General features: G+C 36.5%; 1 protein-coding gene across 2 annotated transcripts in view; it reads right to left on the reverse strand.

Moving 5' to 3' along the window:
• Nucleotides 1-7,521: 7,521 nt before the first annotated feature.
• gstcd (glutathione S-transferase, C-terminal domain containing) overlaps nt 7,522-19,998 on the reverse strand; it is a 67,669-nt gene continuing 55,192 nt past the window's right edge. Inside the window, exons 9-11 of one of the 2 annotated variants that reach the window (XM_028458835.1) lie at nt 19,702-19,732; nt 13,612-13,681; nt 7,522-8,082 (exon numbers count right to left, since the gene is read on the reverse strand). In XM_028458835.1, coding sequence (XP_028314636.1) covers nt 7,904-8,082; nt 13,612-13,681; nt 19,702-19,732 — 280 coding nt within the window. In that variant the 3' untranslated portion in view covers nt 7,522-7,903. The remainder of the gene's footprint in view (nt 8,083-13,611; nt 13,682-19,701; nt 19,733-19,998) is intronic. The other variant, XM_028458828.1, reaches the window with a different exon arrangement.

Genomic DNA, 19,998 nt, shown 5'->3' on the forward strand with positions numbered 1-19,998 from the left:
TTAGAGTCTAAGACTTAGACCAACAGCACCCACTGCAGTGCACCCACCTACCCCTACCCTACCCTCACCCCCTCAGTCCATTTTAAACCTCACACCTGGAAGCAACGTGCGTTAATTCACGTTTTCCCGCCGACACACAGGTGCACCGGTAGATGTTAATTGTTAAGGTGTTTGGGTTGAAGTAATGTGCTTATTTATCTATTATAACCTCAGGTAGGTGAGGAATGTATTAGGGCTGGGCGATATGGACCAAAACTCATATCTCGGTTTTTTTTTTTTTTTCTCAAAATGTATACAATATAAATCACAATCATTTTAATTCAAATGAAGTCTTCCCAGAAAGACAATTCTAAGTTCAATTTGCAGATACAAAATGCCTCACAGGAGGGAGATAAACAGGAGGCAGTCAGGGGAAGTACTTAAAAAAATAATATTAAAACATAGAATCCCAAAAATAAACTCCAAGCTCAAAAAACACAAATCAAGAGGTACAAAAAAAAAAAAAAAAAACAATAACTCATTTTTTTTTTTTTTTTTTTTCCGAACATGAGACAGTGAAATCAACACAACAAAACAAAAAAGTAATAATCCATAATAAATAAATCCATAGTATATATCCATGGTATGTGTGTATATATATAACTCAGAGCCACCTAACCCCACCCCAAGAGCAACCACAGACAAAAAAAAAAAAAAAACACTGAACAGTACAGTTGTTTATTAAAAAATAAAATACTGTTATTGGGAGGTTTGTTCAATAATAAAAAAAAAAGTGTTATTTTTATTCAGAATAGTGACGTGGAAAACACAGTTTGGATTTTTTTTATTCATACACTGATGCAATCAGGGAGATGGGCTTCACACCTGAATAGTTCTACTACATCTGCTTTGCAGTTACACACTTACAGATAGGGGGTGCTATACACACAAACACAGTAGTTGACCATACAAAAAAATCTGACAAAGAAAAAGCTTAACACATGCAATACAAAAGAACAAAAACAAAACAAATGACTAAAATATACATAATAAATTTTTTTAAAAAAACACAATAAATAAAATAAATTATAAATCAAGAGGAAAATTGAAGGAATCAGGACCTGCAAACACTATTTCAAGCTTCCCGAATCGAGTTAATGAAATGGTGTCAGTTTTTTTTTTATTTTAACACAGTAACTGTTAATGTGAATCATGCATTTATATGCTTCTTGAAATAATCAGTTATAGAATGATGTGAGCGTGTGTGTGTGTGTGTGTGTGTGTGTGTGCTACCATTCCCTTTCTCAACATTATCTTTGCTTTTGTTGCCTCACAATTAAATGAAATGTGTGGCTCTTAGGTTGGACTATTTTTAGGACAAGGTCAAAAAGATCATCTCCACTGAAGTTTCTATCCACCACAGTCTGCCCTGATCATTGGACTAAAAGGAGAAAAACCCAGTGAATCTCACAGTTTTTCCATTCCTATTACTGTCAGAATCACACATCTCTTGCAGTTGCTATGCATTGACTGTTTTGGCTAAAAGCGTGTTCTCCATCTTTAACTGTAATCTTTTGGAAGTAGCAGGTATTATTGCTGTTGCAAGACGTGCACAGATTTGTCATATATCAGTAAGATAAGTAGGCTGACAGATGTGCTGATGTTAGATGTCATTTTTTTTTCCACCTGCCTGATTCAGTACATTACATTTTTATGCAGTAATAAAAAAAATAAAAAATAAAAAATAGAAAGAAGTTGAAATCACATTATAAAAACAGAGAATAGCTGGCCTGGCTGTACACAAACTGTAGCAGTAATGGACATGATTACACATCAGGTAACTCAATATGTTCAATTTAATGAAAACATGGCAAAAACACTGAATAACACACACACCAGCGTGGGGTTCAATTATAACTGTAATCACGTAATTGATCATTGATTACAATTATGGCATAATTTTAATAGTAATTGCAATTTCAAAAATCTGTTGCCGTTGCATTTGTGATTAAATTGTAATTGAGTTCTGATAATTGACTTTGTATTTGATTTCCATGAAAATTCTATAAAAATTGTCAATTATGATTGAACGCACAGGCTGGGGAACCATGTACAGTTCTACACATATGTAGTTAACAATTATTAAAACATGTTTCATATAAAGCTTCCCCGCGTTTTACCATTTTAAAAACATTGAAATCTGGTGGTATACAGACACAAAAACGGTTCAGACGCTCACACCATAAATATTAAAACCTATATTTTTATTGATTTAGAAGCTTAACAAGGAAACCAATAGATGGGAAAGAAATTAGACGATATGTATTTGTTTTTAGTGTATTTTACAGCTGATTTAGGACCTGTTATCATAAGAGATGCTAATGCAAGAGGAAGGTTCACTTTTATTAGGTTATTTATTTCAGGCTCAGTAATTGTGATTAATTGTAATTGAACTTTAACAATTGAGAACGTCATTGTAATTAATATAAATATAAAATATTATAATTATTTAATTTTAATTGGAAACAATGCTGGTCACTGTAATCGAAACTGAATTGTAATCAAACATGGGTAATTGAAGACATAATTGTAACTGAAATATATGGACTCCAACCCTGACACACACACACACACACACACACACACACACACACACACACACACACACACACACACACTAATGTGTAATTATGTGTTCCATAAATACTTTTTGCCTGTCTAAATCCTCTTTTGTGTGTCGTGAAAGTTTACAAATCAAATATCGCTCCAAGTCGAGTGGTTATCACAACTTGAAAGAGTGAATGAAGACTTGACCACAACCTTGAGAATTTATATTGACAAAAGACAAATAACTGCGTGCCCATTACTGTCATTTATTGTGAGGAGACTTTCTCCAAAGCATCACTTGTGATGAGCCATCCTTCCTTTCTGGGAGCCTTGGTATCCAATCATTCAATAGTTTATTTACTCTTTTTTTTTTTTTTTTTTTTTTAGAAAATGAATGAGGGAAGTCTTTGGTGTAATTAATGTGAGTTACTGCACTGTTCACCATGTGGAGCCCAGTCAAAGATTTTTTCTAATAAAATCTATGAGGCCGCACAGAGGTTTGACGTCAAGTGATTGGTGTATTTCATTTGGTGTATAATTACACCATCCATCACATGACTTTACAAGCAAGACAACAATCAATGGATTCCATCAATTATTACATTAGAAAATAAAGTTATGAGTTTTACAGATTCCCCAAATCACACATCATTTTCAGTGTTGGGAGTAACTAGTTATTTTTGTAATATATTACAGTAATATATTCCTTTTTGAAGTAACTCAATAGTGTCACTCATGACAAAAGTGAAAAGTGGTAAAACATCACTATACAATTAAAGTAACTCAAGTTACATGCATATTTAATTTAAGTGCATATTTACTTTGTTTTCTCACTGTTTGCAATTATATGAAGAAAAAAAAGATGATCATTATAGTTAAATATGACTTATGGGGAACAAAGAGGTAAGAAGTATTTGAAACTAAACTTAAACTGATGTTATTCAAACACTATCAGTGTGATATAATTAGTGTTCTGGACCAAAAGTAACTCAAAGTAGTGTAACTGTAATAAAACTGTAATATTGTAATACACATATATTGCATTTTTATCCCAGTAACTAGTAATATAAATACAGTACAAGTTTAGAGTAACTTACCCAACAATGGTGATTTTACCAGGAATAGTGAGACAACGTAGAGGGGGAAGCAGACAAGCTTTTTGGTTGTATTGTCAACATTATGGATATCTGCTCATTGAAAGACAACATGGAATAATGTGATTGGAAAACATTAGTGAATGTAAATATATATTAACATAAATGAACAAAGGTTACAGTAAATGCAGGTTTATGATCTCCTTGTCATTCTTCCACCCAATGTGCTGCTGCTGCTATATATATACATATATATATATACACACACTGGGGCTTTTAGAGTTTGACAGAATTTGAAAGAAACAGCAGGTTTACAGATGTTTGATTCATTCGAGCACAAAATGCCAACATTTTAATGCTCAGCATGCAGCTCCGTATTCATCTTTTGTGCAGATGTCGTTAAATCAATTGAACTAGTTTTACTGTAATCACTTGCTGCGTTCTTAAATGAACTATAAGAACTTTGTTGCAAACTTCTTTTTGCCTGCAGTGAAGCAGCGTTTTAGTCATTTGAAAGAAGATTTATTGAATACCTAACAAAGAAACTCAAATGTAAATCAAAGATTGGCCAATAAACAAAGGCTGAGTGCAGAGAACTTCTGTGGAAAGGCCAAAGCATGAGTTATGTTCTCAGTTTTTCTGCCTTATTTTGGGTAACTAATGCTGCACTAGATAACATTTTCTAAAGGAGGATTAAAACTCAGCCGTATTTAATTTTTTCTAAAGTTATGTTGATTGTTAATACACGGATTAAAGACATTCAAGAATAAAAGGAAAAGATGATTTTCTTTATTTAAGCATATGTAATTGCATATTGCTTCAGTGACAGTAGAAACTTCAGACACAAGGATCAAATAAATATACAATTATTAGCACAAATAAAACATAAACCAAAGTTTAATTATAGCTGCTGCACTGCACAGCGTCGGGGTCAGGCAATTTTAGGCAAAACAAGACAGTAACTTTTAGCGTTTAAAGGCAGTCAAAAATTCAGTTATTGAGACAAAAATCTGAAATTACACTTAGCATCTAGACAGCATGAAGGCGTCGGTATTTATATATTTTTTTTAATAATGATTTATTCGCTTCATAAGTGAAGAAGTTATGTTTAAAAATGGCAGTCCAATTGTTAGTATGAGAGCAAAATACTGTAAGTTTTTTTTTTTAGTGAACTTTGACAATGAATTAACCAGAAATACAAGTGTAGGACAGCGGTTCTCAACCTTTCTTGTCTCATGTTCCCCTTGAGCCTTTTTGTCATACCATGAGTACCCCTCACTCATACGTGTTCATGATTCTCTAAAAGTAGAACATAACACAACTGAAGATTCAACGCAAGTCATTTTATTTCATCTTCATAAATTGAACAATTAGTATTTAGGCTTTATCTTCTTATTTAACTCCAATTAAACATAAAATTATGTTGCCTTCAAGGCAATAAAAATGATAAATATAAGAAATAATATTATAGTAAATGTTTGTTTTATTAATACTGTAATATTAATACTAATATATGATTATATTGTTATTAAAGAAAAATAATAGTTGACATTAGAAAAAAAACAAGAATAAATTAAATAATAATACAAATAAATAGATACAAAACAAATAATTAATCGTCTGTGTTATATATAACTCTTATGACATTTACCACATGAGGAGCTTCTTTGAATATGTCCCCTTTAAACCAGGTTTAAATTTTAAAAACAAGTCATAGCGCACACGCACCATTTTATTGACAGAATATTTTTGATTATCTTGGAAATAAATTCTTAATTTTTCCACGTACCCCCTGTAATGTGCTCACATACCCCTGGTTGGGAAACCCTGGTGTAGGACACAGAAGAAGAAGGAGAAAAATAAATAAATGCAGGATAACAACAGGAAGGGTGACTCTATGATTAAAAATAATTAGAAGAATAAAATAAAACCAAACAAAAAAAAAAAACTTGTTTTATACAAATTGGGGCGCAGGGCAATTTTGCTTAGGTGATAAATTACAGTTACATTCACTGTTATACGATAGCAACATTATGTGTCCTTTATTTTGATACATTTATAACTGAATGCTTTATATCTTAGATACCTTTAAGTGATTTACTGTATATTTGTTACCGAATGTAAGTGTTAAAATTAGGGCTTGAAAATGTTAAAATTGTGCTTTTTTTCCTGAAGGAATACAATGATTTTTATAGTCTTAAGGCTAAATAGTTTTTATGTAGAAACATTCTTCGAGAAATAAAACTTACATCACCAATTGGAATGGAAGGTTTTTGCCTTTTTTCCATTCAACAAAGCAAAAGAAAATGACATTCCAGCTGAGTGCTGGAGATAGGCCGGGCAGGTTAATTGTATATTATGATAGTGCCACTAAACAGTGGCACGGGACAATAAAGTGTTAATGCTGATTATAAATGCATTGATTAAATGCTCATCCCATATGCACACATTACTGCATGGAGAGTAATTGCATTCAGCTTTGAGCTCAAAGGTTGTCAACTTCTGAGCCGAGGTCAATCAGCTAATGATATCATTAAGAGTTCCTGCTGCTCAGCACATCACTGCTTGTATTTATGGAGGCATAGATGAGAGCTGTGCATGGACTCCAACACCAGCAGGTAGGTTCCTGGTGCACAGAGAGAAGCCATGCAGCCTGATAACCTATAGCTGCAGGTGTTTGCAGTTTAATAGCCTTCTGCTCTTTGCCATGCAAGCTTTAAGTGAGGCCACCTACTCCCGCTTACCTCCTTTTGTACATTTTCTGTAACGTGCACTTTGTGTAGAGACATGAGCGGAGTCGGACATCTTCTTTGGAAATAGTTCCAGTGCCTGAAAGGAGCCGTGTCTGTGGCCATTCAACTCAGGACAGATTGACTCCACGGGCTGAATTCAGATGAGCTTGGAAGAGCCTGCATCGTTCTCATCTTTCCTTTCAACGTGAGAAAAGAAAACTGGCCCCGTGGCAACCTCGCCACATTTCACAAGCAGCCGCATCACGCTATCAAAGATGACCACATCGGATGTTTGGGAGAAAACAAATTAACACCTGCAGGAATGAGGGAAAAAGCAAGTACAGTGTGCCTACAGCATGAAGGTTTTTTTTTTTTAAATACAAAAGCCCAGTGTGGGATTTTCAGCCACATCTAATCGTGCACACTGACCTTCTTGCCAGACATAAAATATTCATGGCTGCCGAATAGTATAACAAGATGCATACCATATCCGGAGCTTTCAAATACGGAATATTCCAGTTCACCTTGGAAGCATGACAAATGCTTTAATTTAACCGATGTGATGCAAGTTTAAAACCAATTTCCATCTCTCTATATGCACCCATCTATCTGACTGTTACAAAACACAAGAGAGGCAGGAGTGATGAGATGGAAGAAATTCCCATTTCATGTATAAGTGCAGATGAATTTTCAGCACTGGATTTTTACCTTCCAATGGTAATCAGAGGGAGGTGACGGCCGAGTGCAATCACACCAAAGTATGAGCAGCCTCTTAAGTGTAGTCTACTTATTGTAGCTCCGCTGTCACTGTGCATACTGACTGAGTGAAGACAGATACAGAACAATGGAGATGATAACAGGTTAGAGAGCCATATACATCTAAGGTTATATTTTACAAAATTGTGCAAATCTCTTGCTATGTTCGTCCTTTTGGAAACGTGATTCAAAGATGACCCCGTGTCTCTGACTTTGGTTGAAAAAGACTTTATTTTAGTTTCTTGAGAATATATCAATCAATTACAAACGATTAGTAAAAACATGAAAGTAATCAAACAATGAAGGTTAATAAAAAAAGGATGCTTGAGTCATGCAAATGTTGGTAAACCCTTGACATTTACACGCACGCACACAAACCCAAACCTTGCGTAAATTTTTATTTTATTTAACCAGGAGGTTTTGTTAGGAGAAACAACATATTTTTCACGGACAATACATCAATAAGTAATTTAAAATGTAGACAGTTTAAAATAAAATAAAAAGTAAGTGCAAGATAATGAATCCTCTTCAAGTCCTCTTAGTTTGGAATTAAGAGTTCAATAACATTAGCTCGGTCAATTTCCAGTCAAATTAGAGCAAATTCCAAAAGTAAGGAGCAGGAACATGATTTCACCTTAATGCATCACACACACACACACACGCACGCACGCACATGCACACGCACACGCACACGCACACGCACACGCACACACACACACGCACACAGAGTCCTTGTTAAGCTTGTAGTTTGCTGGCGATGTCCTCGCCTTCACTCCTCTGCAGTGGCCTTCCCACCAGCATGTTGTTTTTTGGCGAGCAGTTTTCAGGCTCCATAGTCATTACCTGCACTGAGTACCCATGGGTCTCTGCAGCCCATGACCGATCCAAGTCCACCAAGCCCATACACCGTTTACCTTTAGGGATGAAAGAACAAATACAGCATCCAATTTATGTTTATTTTGTAAAGAAAAAACAAGATTGTAGAGTGAACCAATTTGGACATTTAAAACACTGTATACAGCACAAAATGTGTATTATCTCAATATACACAGATTAGCGCCGTATTTTGATCATCCCGACCTATAAACTATGAGTGCAAAAATTCACAAGGTAAAGTCTAAGCGTTCTTGTCTTACGTTTGGGTTTGACTCTTAGACAGAAAAGATTTGGTCTTTCACAAAAATCTGAATTTTAATTAAAGCCATTATCGGAGTCCAATAAGGACCAAAACATTCTTGAAGTCAGTTGTTGCAAAAACCTAATCATTTGATAGAAAGACATAGGCTGTGTTTGAAATTGCATAATAACGTACTACTCATACTAAGTCTGACGCCAAAATGAGTATGCAGTGCGTTCACATTACATAGTAATGTGAATACGGATGTATACTATATCGGGAATTTTTTTAAGTATGCATGGTAGGCACACTAGTCATACTCAACCGCCCCATGATAGATTGTAACCAAAATGTAAATTGGTCCTGGGACTGGCTTTAAGCTAAAAGGCAAACATCCCCTTTTCAAAACAAAAGAATCTCTTCTTGTCTTCCATTAGTTTTTTAACACTTTTGTAAATAGGGCTCTTGTTTTGAAGTTAACCGGAAGCGCACATCAGTAGCACAATGGCAGGTCTCCGAAAAGCTCCGAAATATTGACATGAAATGTGTTTCTGTGAGTTTTATGGATCAAATGACCACATGTTGATATTCTATTTGGAAACTTTCTTGTTTAAAATGCTTTCAGAACTTTCAAAGATGGCGAATCAACGGAGATATTTAGCCTCAGTGAGCTTAAGGTTTTTGTCGTTGTACTTTTGAAATGGGAACTTCAGTGGGAACGCTCAACATTGGTCAGCATCCTAAACATACTTCTAGAATATAGTAGACAGTATATACTCATTGAGTTTGTACTGTATAGTATGGCTTGTGCCATTTGGAACACAGCCATACTTCATATTATGTGGAGAGTACGTACAGTTCTGCCATTTTCCCACCAAACAAACAAAGTCTGTCTCAGTGGTCAAAGTGTGCGATAACTAAGCTCCTAATATTAAAACCTGAGGTAATGTTTACTGAAGATGTTTGTTTTTCCTTCTTAGTGCTAACACTAAGATTCTTAGCTTTCAGTCTGTGAAATCAGAAAACCTCTTAGAGGTTTTATTGTTCTCTTAATTTGTTGTCCATCTGTGCATTTTGTTTACGTTGACAAATCTAAGCCAATACCAACAGATGAACATGTCGGGCTTAAATTCAGCTGGATTTAGTGCCGCAGCTTCTGCAGCATACCTGTAGTTTGCATTCTGTTTATAGTATCGTCTGTATTTTTATACACTTGTAGAATTGGTGCGTTTATATGCTTCATTAAAGACGTTGACATTTATCTACAGGGCTTTCTGTTCACATTTCCTTTGCAAGTGATTCTTGATCTTTTTGCACAAAAGGTGGGAGCGGCAGCTGCTTACCACTTGGAGAAATACAGATGATACAATAATGCAGGCTAGCAGTTGGATAACAGGTGGCAGAAGCGAAAAGTGAGCATAGGTCTGTAATGTTGTCTCTACAGGTATATTCTCACTTGCCGAATTGGCAGGGATGAGTTCAAACACGTTTAGAAAATGTTAGGAGAGGAGGTTCAATTCTATGAAGTGATCCAAAGCAGAAACGAGTGTGACAGGCGGTGTCAGGTACACAGGAACGGTCTCAGACTGACTAGGCGTTGGGGAGCTTCTCCTCCTCAGACGGAGGCTTTGATGAGCTGCAGAACTATCAGTGTGAAAAGTTCTCGACATAATAAAAGACAATACAGCACAGTTTCAGCACAGGCCTAAAGCTCTCTGTCTGACAAAACACTTCCCAGAGAAGCTGACGAGACTTATCTGGCAGCTGCTCACTGCACCTGTTTTGTCACTCTGAGCAATTTGATGAATAATATTAGAGCTGCTTTCACATGACGTAGACCCAGACTTAGGCTGAATGGGTAGAGAACAGCTGATAGTTCTGTCACCTTGATTAGGCTCGGTTTGTGTAGTTACAACGCCGCTCCAAAGTAACAGGAAAACCCTGTCAGTTACAGAGCTACTTCTTCCTGATGCACTAAAACTCAGATCGTACAACAGTTTTTTCACCAGCATATGTTGCACACCGGGACTTTTTCCTGCCCATCTTTCCCAAAATTCCTCACTATTTGGTGCCGTGGCTCAGTAAAATAAACCTGCCAGACAGAAGGGGTGAGAAGGGAGCCGGCGGTGTTCCACAAAAAAAGCTCATTCAACAAGGACAAACATGGTGGTACGGTGCACATCAGCTGTGTGCACTGTGTGCCTGAGTTGTGCACACTTGGTGCGTAACTCTGCGCTCTTGTGGAGCTGGGGAGGGAGGGCAGCTCTGTGTGTTGTAATGACTGCAGCGTGGGGTGTTGGTGCGTGTGATCTGTGCGCGTCTTTCTGACTTGGCGTTGCCCAGCATAAACCTATATATGCAGCTGAACACTAGCATAGTGTCTTACATCTCCAGGGCAGATTGCAAACACCATCTTTCATGGGGTAAAAGTCTGACTTCTAATCACTTATCATAGCGCATGGTGTGCCATGCTGTCCTGGACGGCGATGCTGAACGTCAATACCACAGTGAAATCAAACACTGTGACAAAACGTGACAAAGCTGGTCTTTAGGTCACTGAAATAGACATAAAAGGTAATATAGTATTACTTAATTTGGGTTTGCAAGTTCGTGAAAAACACATGCCAGGCCTAATACTGAGAGAAAAACATAGAAGGAAACTATAACGATATTAAGCTTATTAAGAACAATATTATTATCATTTTAAATCTTGGGTCTAAATGAGACTTATCACTTCTTTATGATTTTATTTTATGTTATATATTTATGTTATTTTGCAGGTCCACGTGAATGCCATGAGACTTAAAGTTGATAAAAGTGGTTCTATGACACTTACAATTTGGTGTATGTAGATTTGATTTAGAACTCTTTGGTGACAAAGTTTCCTCACCTGCTGCGAGGAATTCACGAAGATTGCAGCAATGATTAGTGCACGTGAAGAAGTGGTGGAGACCGCCCTATTTAAATAAGCGTTTTGGACATGATATGTTGAACATGAAGCGTGACGGAGAGCTGAGTGTGCGGAAGCGAAAAAATTCATTTGAAGCAGCAGAATTTGAGGTGTTAGTTAAGAAAGCTAATAAAAAAATGGATGAATTACAGCAAAGACAGATAGATAGATAGATAGATAGATAGATAGATAGATAGATAGATAGATAGATAGATAGAGAGATACTTTATTCATCCTGCAGTAGGGAAATGTGCGGATGTAAGTGACGGGGGTGCATGCGCGCAGTTGATATGCATGCTTGTGTGTGAGAGAGTGAGTCGCGGAGGAGAGATGTGTGTGTGTGCCTTTGGTTAAAGTTCGACACGGCGACCGGGACAGGTAGCAAGCTTAAATTTATAGTGCAGCTAGATGATAAAGTGCAACTCTACAACAATAAAACAGCTTGTTCTTCCTACGCGGTACCATCTTTAACAAGTGTGAGGTGTACAGGAGTGATCCCCAGAGTAGAAACAGCCTCCGGTCATGGAGAGTGCGGATCTCCACTGTGTCCCTCCAGCCAGCCCCAATTCTTAAAATTGTTAATATATCAACTCGAGGTCTGAAAATGCCATCCATTGGTATAGTCTTTTTGCTCCCCTACCTCGTCTCCTCACAAATATCACTGCTGTTACTTTTAATACCCCTAAACCTTTAGGGCTCTATTCTCCCGCGCCTGCACTTACGCCCTTCTCTCCTATACGTATTCACCGGTCCAGGCTGCCGACACGCCCACCACACTTAAGGAGCCAAAAAGCATATGTGTGAAGGAAGGCGGGCTGAAGGAAAGGAGGCGGTGATGTAATTTTTTTGGGCTGTCTAGAAATCACGGAACCTGGAGTTTTCCCAACGCTTGTAAATGTTATTGAAATCCGTGAAAATGATAAACGTTCACTTTTAATTTGAAACGCCTTCATTGATAAACAATGTAACAAGTTGATTTGATCAAAATTATTGATCAAATTATTGCAGTGTGACTGAGTCACAATTAAAATCTCTCTCCTTTATCATCATCATCGCCGCTGTAAAGCGTGACCAAGTTAGATGCGCTGGAGATATGAGGAAATAACCTGACCACAGAGCGTCCTGCTTTAATACAGAGGGATGTTTACAGTGAAACAGAACTATTGGCTTCCATAATACGCAGTTTTAAATTGTTTAAAGCGACCTGAGATGAGCCTCATTAAAATATGTGTGGGAACAGTTTGTGTTCCATCCTCATCTGCATATGACAGCTTGTTTCACTCTGTAGTGGATCAAACTGTGGCTTTACGTTGAACACAGTATGAAAATAGTTGAATCACTGTGACCAACGTGGACAGAAGTCTGCGTCTGTCAGAGTTTTAAATAATCACGCAGCAGCAGCTGACGCACGAGTCCGTGTGGCTTCAAATGTAACTTAGTCCATATTTCTAGTGCAATATAATGTTTCACCTTATCGTGGCGCTGCACTTATTCCAGGGTTAGAAGCACGTAAGAAGAAAAGGACTTACGCACACCGGAGAATGTGCGTACAGCCAGATTTGAATAGGAACACCCACATTTCAGCCCAGTGTGCGTAACTGGGATGAAGGCGCGCAGCGACTGACTTAAGTACAGGAGCAGACACAGCCAAAAACAGCGCCGCTGTGCGGCTTTTTGGATTTACGCACATGGGAGAATAGAGCCCTTAGTGAAACCGCCCCTTGGTGTGGGTATGATTTTCTACCAGTAAAAAGCAGAAAGAAGAAGCCTCTTTCACTGCTTTATCTGCATATATGCTGTTTTTAATGTTTTACATTACTTGTATACTACAGCTGTCAGGCAGCCCTCTCCATTACAAACACTATACGAGTCCAGCCAAACAAACACTCTAGAATGTATTTACCCGATTCATCTAATTTGCGTGTTCACACCGGCCCAAATGAAGAGGACAAAAGCATCCGACAGTGGTTAAAATGCTCCAGGATTAACTTTTACAGTTGCATACTTATTTGATCCCATTGACTGCACCCCAGTGTGCAGAAGGGGTTGGAGCTTAGCAGGGTTTTCAAGATTTTAGGCTCATTCACATACACTCACAGGTGTAATTACATAAAAATGTCTAATAGAAACATTTTGAATGATGAGTACCAACAGGGTATTTCTGAGATTCCAGAGCATAGCAGCGTAGTTCTTTGCATATGTTAACAGGGGAAAAAAAAAAACGTGTGAGTTTAATAAGCTTTAATTAGTCTCCACAGTCCATTTACAGGATATAAAGTTATCCAAAGAACAAGATGAAAGGTCATTGTGTTAAAAAAGAAAAATGATAGAATAGTAAAAGCAGATCAACGGGAAAATTGATGCTGCAATCGTTACCAGTAAGTCGCCTCTCGGGATTTAACTGGACAGCCGTTTGATCTGCAAAGCGACAAAGGATCATGTGTTCCTGCAAAAAGCACAGATGAGGAGATACGAGATGAAATCGAACACTGTGCTCATTACATTTATCATTTCATCAATGTAGCCGATAAAACAACACAGAAATATAGTCCCTTTAATAACAGCAAAATAGAAAATCCAAAATAAAACACATAATAACAGAAAATAGTTTCAACTATCCAGCAGTTTTTTTGTTTTTTATTTTTAAACCTTTTACATTTTTCTGTTCATAAACACATAAACACAATTTTAAACTAATCTTAGCATTTCTAAAAAGATGAGACTGTTTTGTTTTATCACAATGTTGAAAGTCAATTTAAAAAATGAACTTTATCATTTTAATAAAAGGCACCAAAGAACAACAACAACACACTTAAATTTTGTGTAAAAAAATGCTCTGTAAAGCAGAAAAACTAAAAAAAAAACAATCAATGTGATTGAATCTGCCTTGAGTCGAAATATCACATTGATTTTTTTTTTCTCACACGTTGCTATGTGACCTTTGATATTTGCATAGAAGAAAAAAACAGGATTTTAGTTTTACAAAAAGGTCAAAACAAGAACAAAACATGCTTTGATGTTGCAAAAAGATTGCATTCCTCATAGTGTTAACCTTTGACGACATATGCAGAAATGGTAAAAAAAAAAAAAAAAAGAAAAAGGTCAAGTCCCAACTTTCATCGCTCAGGCTAACTTTTCAAAGCCTGGCACAAATTGCACCGCTGAGCCGGTTCTTGTTGATTGGTTTTGAAAAAGCTATGATTATGTAACATGTATATGCTTGTGTAGGTGGGGGTGTATGGCCTTAAAGACAAGAACACACTACAAGTAGTGTCATAGATTAAAAGTCAATGAATGTTTACAGCATAATATATTACATAACAACCTGAACACAATTAACTGTCACTTCATCTACCAAATAATATGATCGTGGATGAATATGAGGATTAACTTCTAAATCTGGACACGAACTATTTGTGCAAAGGTAAAACACGTCAAATCAAAGAACAAACTCCCATTCTTCTCCTCTGGTTCATGCTCCAAGTGGCTCAGAGGCGGTTTGTCATTTTCAACCCGCCTCCATTTTAATTGATTTCATTCGTCACTCTGCAGGATCCGCGCTGCAATCAAGGCTAGAGAACAGGTGTTTAAAACAGCATTGAGCACCAATATCTCACACCATTAGCCTTTTATACCTGAGCTGCACCGTTTGTCAATGTGCTGTCAGTCTGTTTAACTGCTGTACTTCAGGCAGGACTAATACTGAGCAGCAGTAAAACAATACAATGCAGCTTTTATTTCTGTGAATGTTCTCTGGGAAATAGGGGCACAGACAGACGTAACAGCAGGGCTACGCACACCGCGCACAAATAAGTAGCAAATATTGCACAGAGGAGTTGAAAGCAGAACCATGGGAAATGAACAGCTCGAGTTTAAAGTGGTAATATAACTGTGGCTTAATATGGAATATTAAAGTTGTCCTGCAGTCTGGCTGCTTGTACAGTGTCCTTTTCATAAAGGACAAAAATAAAAAATAGAAAATCCTGCTCACGTTGTTTGTCAATTGATTTTAAATTTTGTTACAGAGACAAGTTAAATGGAGTCAAACAGGTCAGTTTATTGTGTTTGGTTAAAATATCTGATGTTGTTAAGACGATGAAATTCAACCCAGTCTCACTCCAAAGCGTAGAATGACTACACTTGTCCACAGTGCAATGCATAGATATCCTACGCATATGCCTCTTTGTCCAATGTTACACCAGGTCACATGACCACCTTGTCATCCTGTTTGAGAAAGGGAAAACATGGCAGATATTGGTTAAATTTTTACTGGAAATTAATATATATTAAGAGAGCTTGTGGCTTTAGCTTCGTTTTGATAACATTTCCCTTAACTTTCATAATATCCAATTGGTTTATGTATACGATCAGTAGTTTGTTCGCTTTATCCTGTTGCTAGGGTGTTGCTAAGGATGCTGAGACCGCACCGGAAGTGATGTTGAATTACGGACCGTGTCTGAATTATTCATTTATTATTAACATTATTATTATTTATATTCATTTACATTTGAATATATTTCTACACCTCGGGGCTAAAGAGTACCTTGTACTTGAAACCTTGTAAAGATGCAACAATTTATATAAAGGTATCTTTTCTTTAAAAAAAAGGTGACGTTAGTCATTATAAACTAAACCGACTTTTTAAAACAATAATTATTCTTTGATTAATAATGTAAGTAAAAAGACATTTGAAAGGCACTAAACAAGAATGTTTTTATTTCTAAAATAAACAATATTTTAAAAGATATTTCACCTATTTCTGTTAAAAATTCAAGGATTCAGGATGTTTATTTGTACATGAACATGTGCATGAACATTTAACATAATGAATAAACATCCCTATGTTTCCCAGTTGAGCCCTTAATGGCGTAAACACTGGGCAAATGATGCATAGTATTTCTACACCCTCAGAGGCATATGCGTAGAAGTCTACGTATTTCCCAGTGGACAATCGTAGTCATTCTACGCTTTGGAGTAAAAATGAGTTGTCAAATGGTGAAATCAAAGTGAGTTGTGGTTGGGCATATTTAGCTAGTTTGACCTATTTGGAAAGCACTGATTCCAGTGATACAGACATTGTAAAATATTTAAACACCATGAAAAAGTTCTATATTTTTTGCCAATACCTTCAGAAAGTGAAACTCATATATTATATAGATACATTACACACGGAGGGAACTATTTCAAGCCTTAATTTCTTGTCATTTTGATGATTATGGCTCACAGATAACTAGTGACATCTGTGGCATTGTGTGGTGTTAGAAATCTGTTGAGAGCCTTTCACTGTGGCCCGCCTTAGGCACACCTGTGCATAATCATGCTGTCTAATCAGCATCTTGATATGCCACACCTGTGCAGTGGATGGATCGTCTCGGCAAAGGAGAAGTTTTTGCTAAGACAGATTTAGACACATTAGTGAACAATATTTGAAATAGAGATAGGCCTTTTGTTCATAGGAAAAGTTCAGCTCATGGGGAATGGGAGAAAAAAAATAGAAATATTGCGTTTCTATTTTTTCCAGTGTATAATAAGCTGCTGAATGTCTTTACCCGTACTTGTTAAAACTCACATAAGAACACAAACAAAAATGATATGCATTAATTCAATTTAAGTCAATAATGAATACATATATCTAGGGATGTAAAGATTAAAGATTAAAAGGTGTCACGGTTCATATCGATACTCTGGAATTGAATCGCAGTGCTTTAAAAAAAAAAATATATATATATATATATATATTAGGGATGTAACGATTCACTCAACTCCCGATACGATTCAATTCACGATACTGGGTTCACAATACAATTTTCTCACGATTCATTTTACAAAATGGGACTGTAGACAAATGATCATTGTCAAAAGAATCCCTTGATAAACTATTCAAAACAATGCAATTTAACTAAAAATAAATCTTGAATGAAATAAATAAAGGAATAATACAAATGAAGAAGAAACCTATTAATTTAAATTCTGGTTCTATAGTAAACAATTCAAAAGTACATAATAGTTATTTTTCTTTTTAAAAGTGCAACTGAAAATGTATTTTGTGCCTTAACAATTAGACTTTTTTTTAAAAAAAACAAAAAAACAGTCATTTTACTGTATTTACGTCAGATATTTGTTTGGACCAGCAGAGGGCACTGGTAACCCAGCGGTCGGTTGGCATGCAGATATTCCACCAGTGAAGAAGAGATGCTATGCTAGCAGACAGAGCAGAGCTAATAGAAAAAACGGGATTTTTATAGCTATTCACGTAATATTACAGATATTCTTTCGGTGCTAAAGAATCATTCATGAGTATGTTTAACAGTAAATGGCGGCCAGAAAGAAAGTAGTAGCAGATTCCGCCCGCCACGTCCGCTTCTGGAAGGATTAATATATAGCGCCCTCTGCTGTTTAAAAAAGTACTGCGATTCAATTTTCAGAGCATCGATGTGAACCGTGGTACCTATGAATCGATTTTTAACTGCCTTACGATTAATCGTTACATCCCTAATATATCTATATATATATATTATATATATATATATTATATATATATATATTTTTTTTTTTACAGCAAAGGGTGCTATCTAATTAGAATGTGAAATTCAGGACACACTACCGTGTTTTAAATCAGAAGTGTGGAAGCATTTTGGCTTCCCCAAGACAAAATGAAAGAGGTGAGAAAGAAAGAACATGTGAAATCTAAGGTAAGAGGAGCACAGAGAGGAAAGGGTGAAACAAGAGAGTGAATGAAAGCCTTAGTTTGTTTATTTATATTATTTCTTTGATATGGGATTTGTTTTAATCACTGAAATATATTGGATTTCAGTGATTCAATATATATTTTTGAGGCTCATAAAATATGACAGACAACTGCAGTCTCTAAAAGTTATGAAAATATTACAATATTGTCTTTGCTTCTGGAGTCAGAACAGCAGAATATGTTGGTCCAATGTTGTGACATGTCAACTCCTTATGGTTGCTGTGGTTGGGACCTGCAGCTACTTCTGTAAAGATTTTCCCCAGAGGCACTGACAGACCCCATATATCATGATAGGAATGGGTCCGTGACTACACCAGTGTGTCTGTGCACAGCGATAAGGGTCTAACAGGCTGGAGGGTGCAGGCTTTCCTGTGTGAGGGCCTGAGGAATCTTTACTACTGAGACACTGATGACTCCAAAGATCTCATTAATGACGTTTGCTGTCTGTAGTGATGAATGAATAAAAACAACATCTGGCCATTTATAGAAGACAAGCAGAGGGAAACTATTCTCAAAGTCAATAATAAGAAGTCATTTCTTCTTGTTTTGGTAAAGGATTTATGATTTGTGTAAAACATGTGTGATGTAGATTAAGGGGATTGTATGTTTTTTTAAACATTTAACTTTACTTTGTTTTTACAATATATTTACTTTCAATTTGTGAATTAAACTGAAAGGCTATTTTTCTGTTTCAAAAATTCATTATAATCAGTTTTTTGCCGATGTTTGATATGCAAACAATTGGGGCGACCATGGCTCAGTGGTGGAGTGGGTCGTCCATAATTGAAGGGTTGGGGTTGGAATCCCGCTCTATCCGAGTCATTGTCGTTGCGTCCTTGGGCAAGGCACCCACATTGCCTCGTATGAATGGGTATGAATTGTGCATGAATGTTAGTGGTTGTCAGACGGGCCGTAGGCACAAAATGGCAGCCACGCCTCTGTCAGTATGCCCCAGGGAAGCTGTGGCTACATTGTAGCTTACCACCACTGGTACTTAATATGTCACCTCAAACAACAGCACATATCGGTTTGTCAATATTGGTGGAATGACCGATACTGATATCACATTTTATGTCAAATATCGGCTGCTAGTATTGGTGGGCCCCTAATAACGCCCACCTCTAGTGATTAAGCCACATTTCCACAGACAGTGAATCAAACATTTACTTTGTTTTTACGTAGAAACTTTACATTAGATACCATAAGGAAGCATAGTTAAGGCAATTCCATCTTTTACCTCCAAACCTTCCAAATGCAATAGTATTTAGCATTTTTTAGCCATTAACTAACTAAAAAAACACTACTTATAAAAAACTTCTCCAGACAGATTTTCAATATCTTGGTATAATTCTTGGTACATTCAAGATTGAATGCACAATCCAACCCACATTTGTCACAGCTTGGCCGTTTGTTTCTGTAAGATGTTGCTGGGCTTCCACGTTTGACAACTGTGGTATGAGAAAACACTATCACCTCTCACCAGGTCGTTGAGCAATGGTGCAGGAATTTAAGACTATGGTTTTAAAAACAACATCACTCAAAAACAGCACTCAAAAAAATAGTTAAGGTTAATAAAAAATGCCCAATATAAGACACAAACGTTACTTTGAGGACAAATGGAAGCGATGTCTTGATGAAACAGCAAAATCCGCCTTAAAACCATGTTTCTATTGGATATTAAACACTGTAATATTCAATGCAATCCAATAAGAGCTTACCTTGTATGTGAGGGTCTCCTTAAACTTTTTGCTGTGAAAAAAAAAACAAAAACAAAAAAGACAAGTTGAGACAAGATAAGTTTCCATCCATCCATCCATTCAAACTATTTAGAAAGACTTAGTCTGAAATGCAACTCCAACTTTACATTAAACAAAAAACAGAAAAGTCATTCAATACAAAAAAGTACGAATAACTGTGTAGTAAACTCTAGATGTTGGATGTATATTGAATTCTGGTGAGATCAATTTAAAAGGATACACCACACTATTATGCTTTACTGTGCTGCTTCACTCAAT

This window comes from Gouania willdenowi, chromosome 1, assembly GCF_900634775.1.
Source record: "Gouania willdenowi chromosome 1, fGouWil2.1, whole genome shotgun sequence".
Classification (NCBI taxonomy): Eukaryota; Metazoa; Chordata; class Actinopteri; order Blenniiformes; family Gobiesocidae; genus Gouania; species Gouania willdenowi.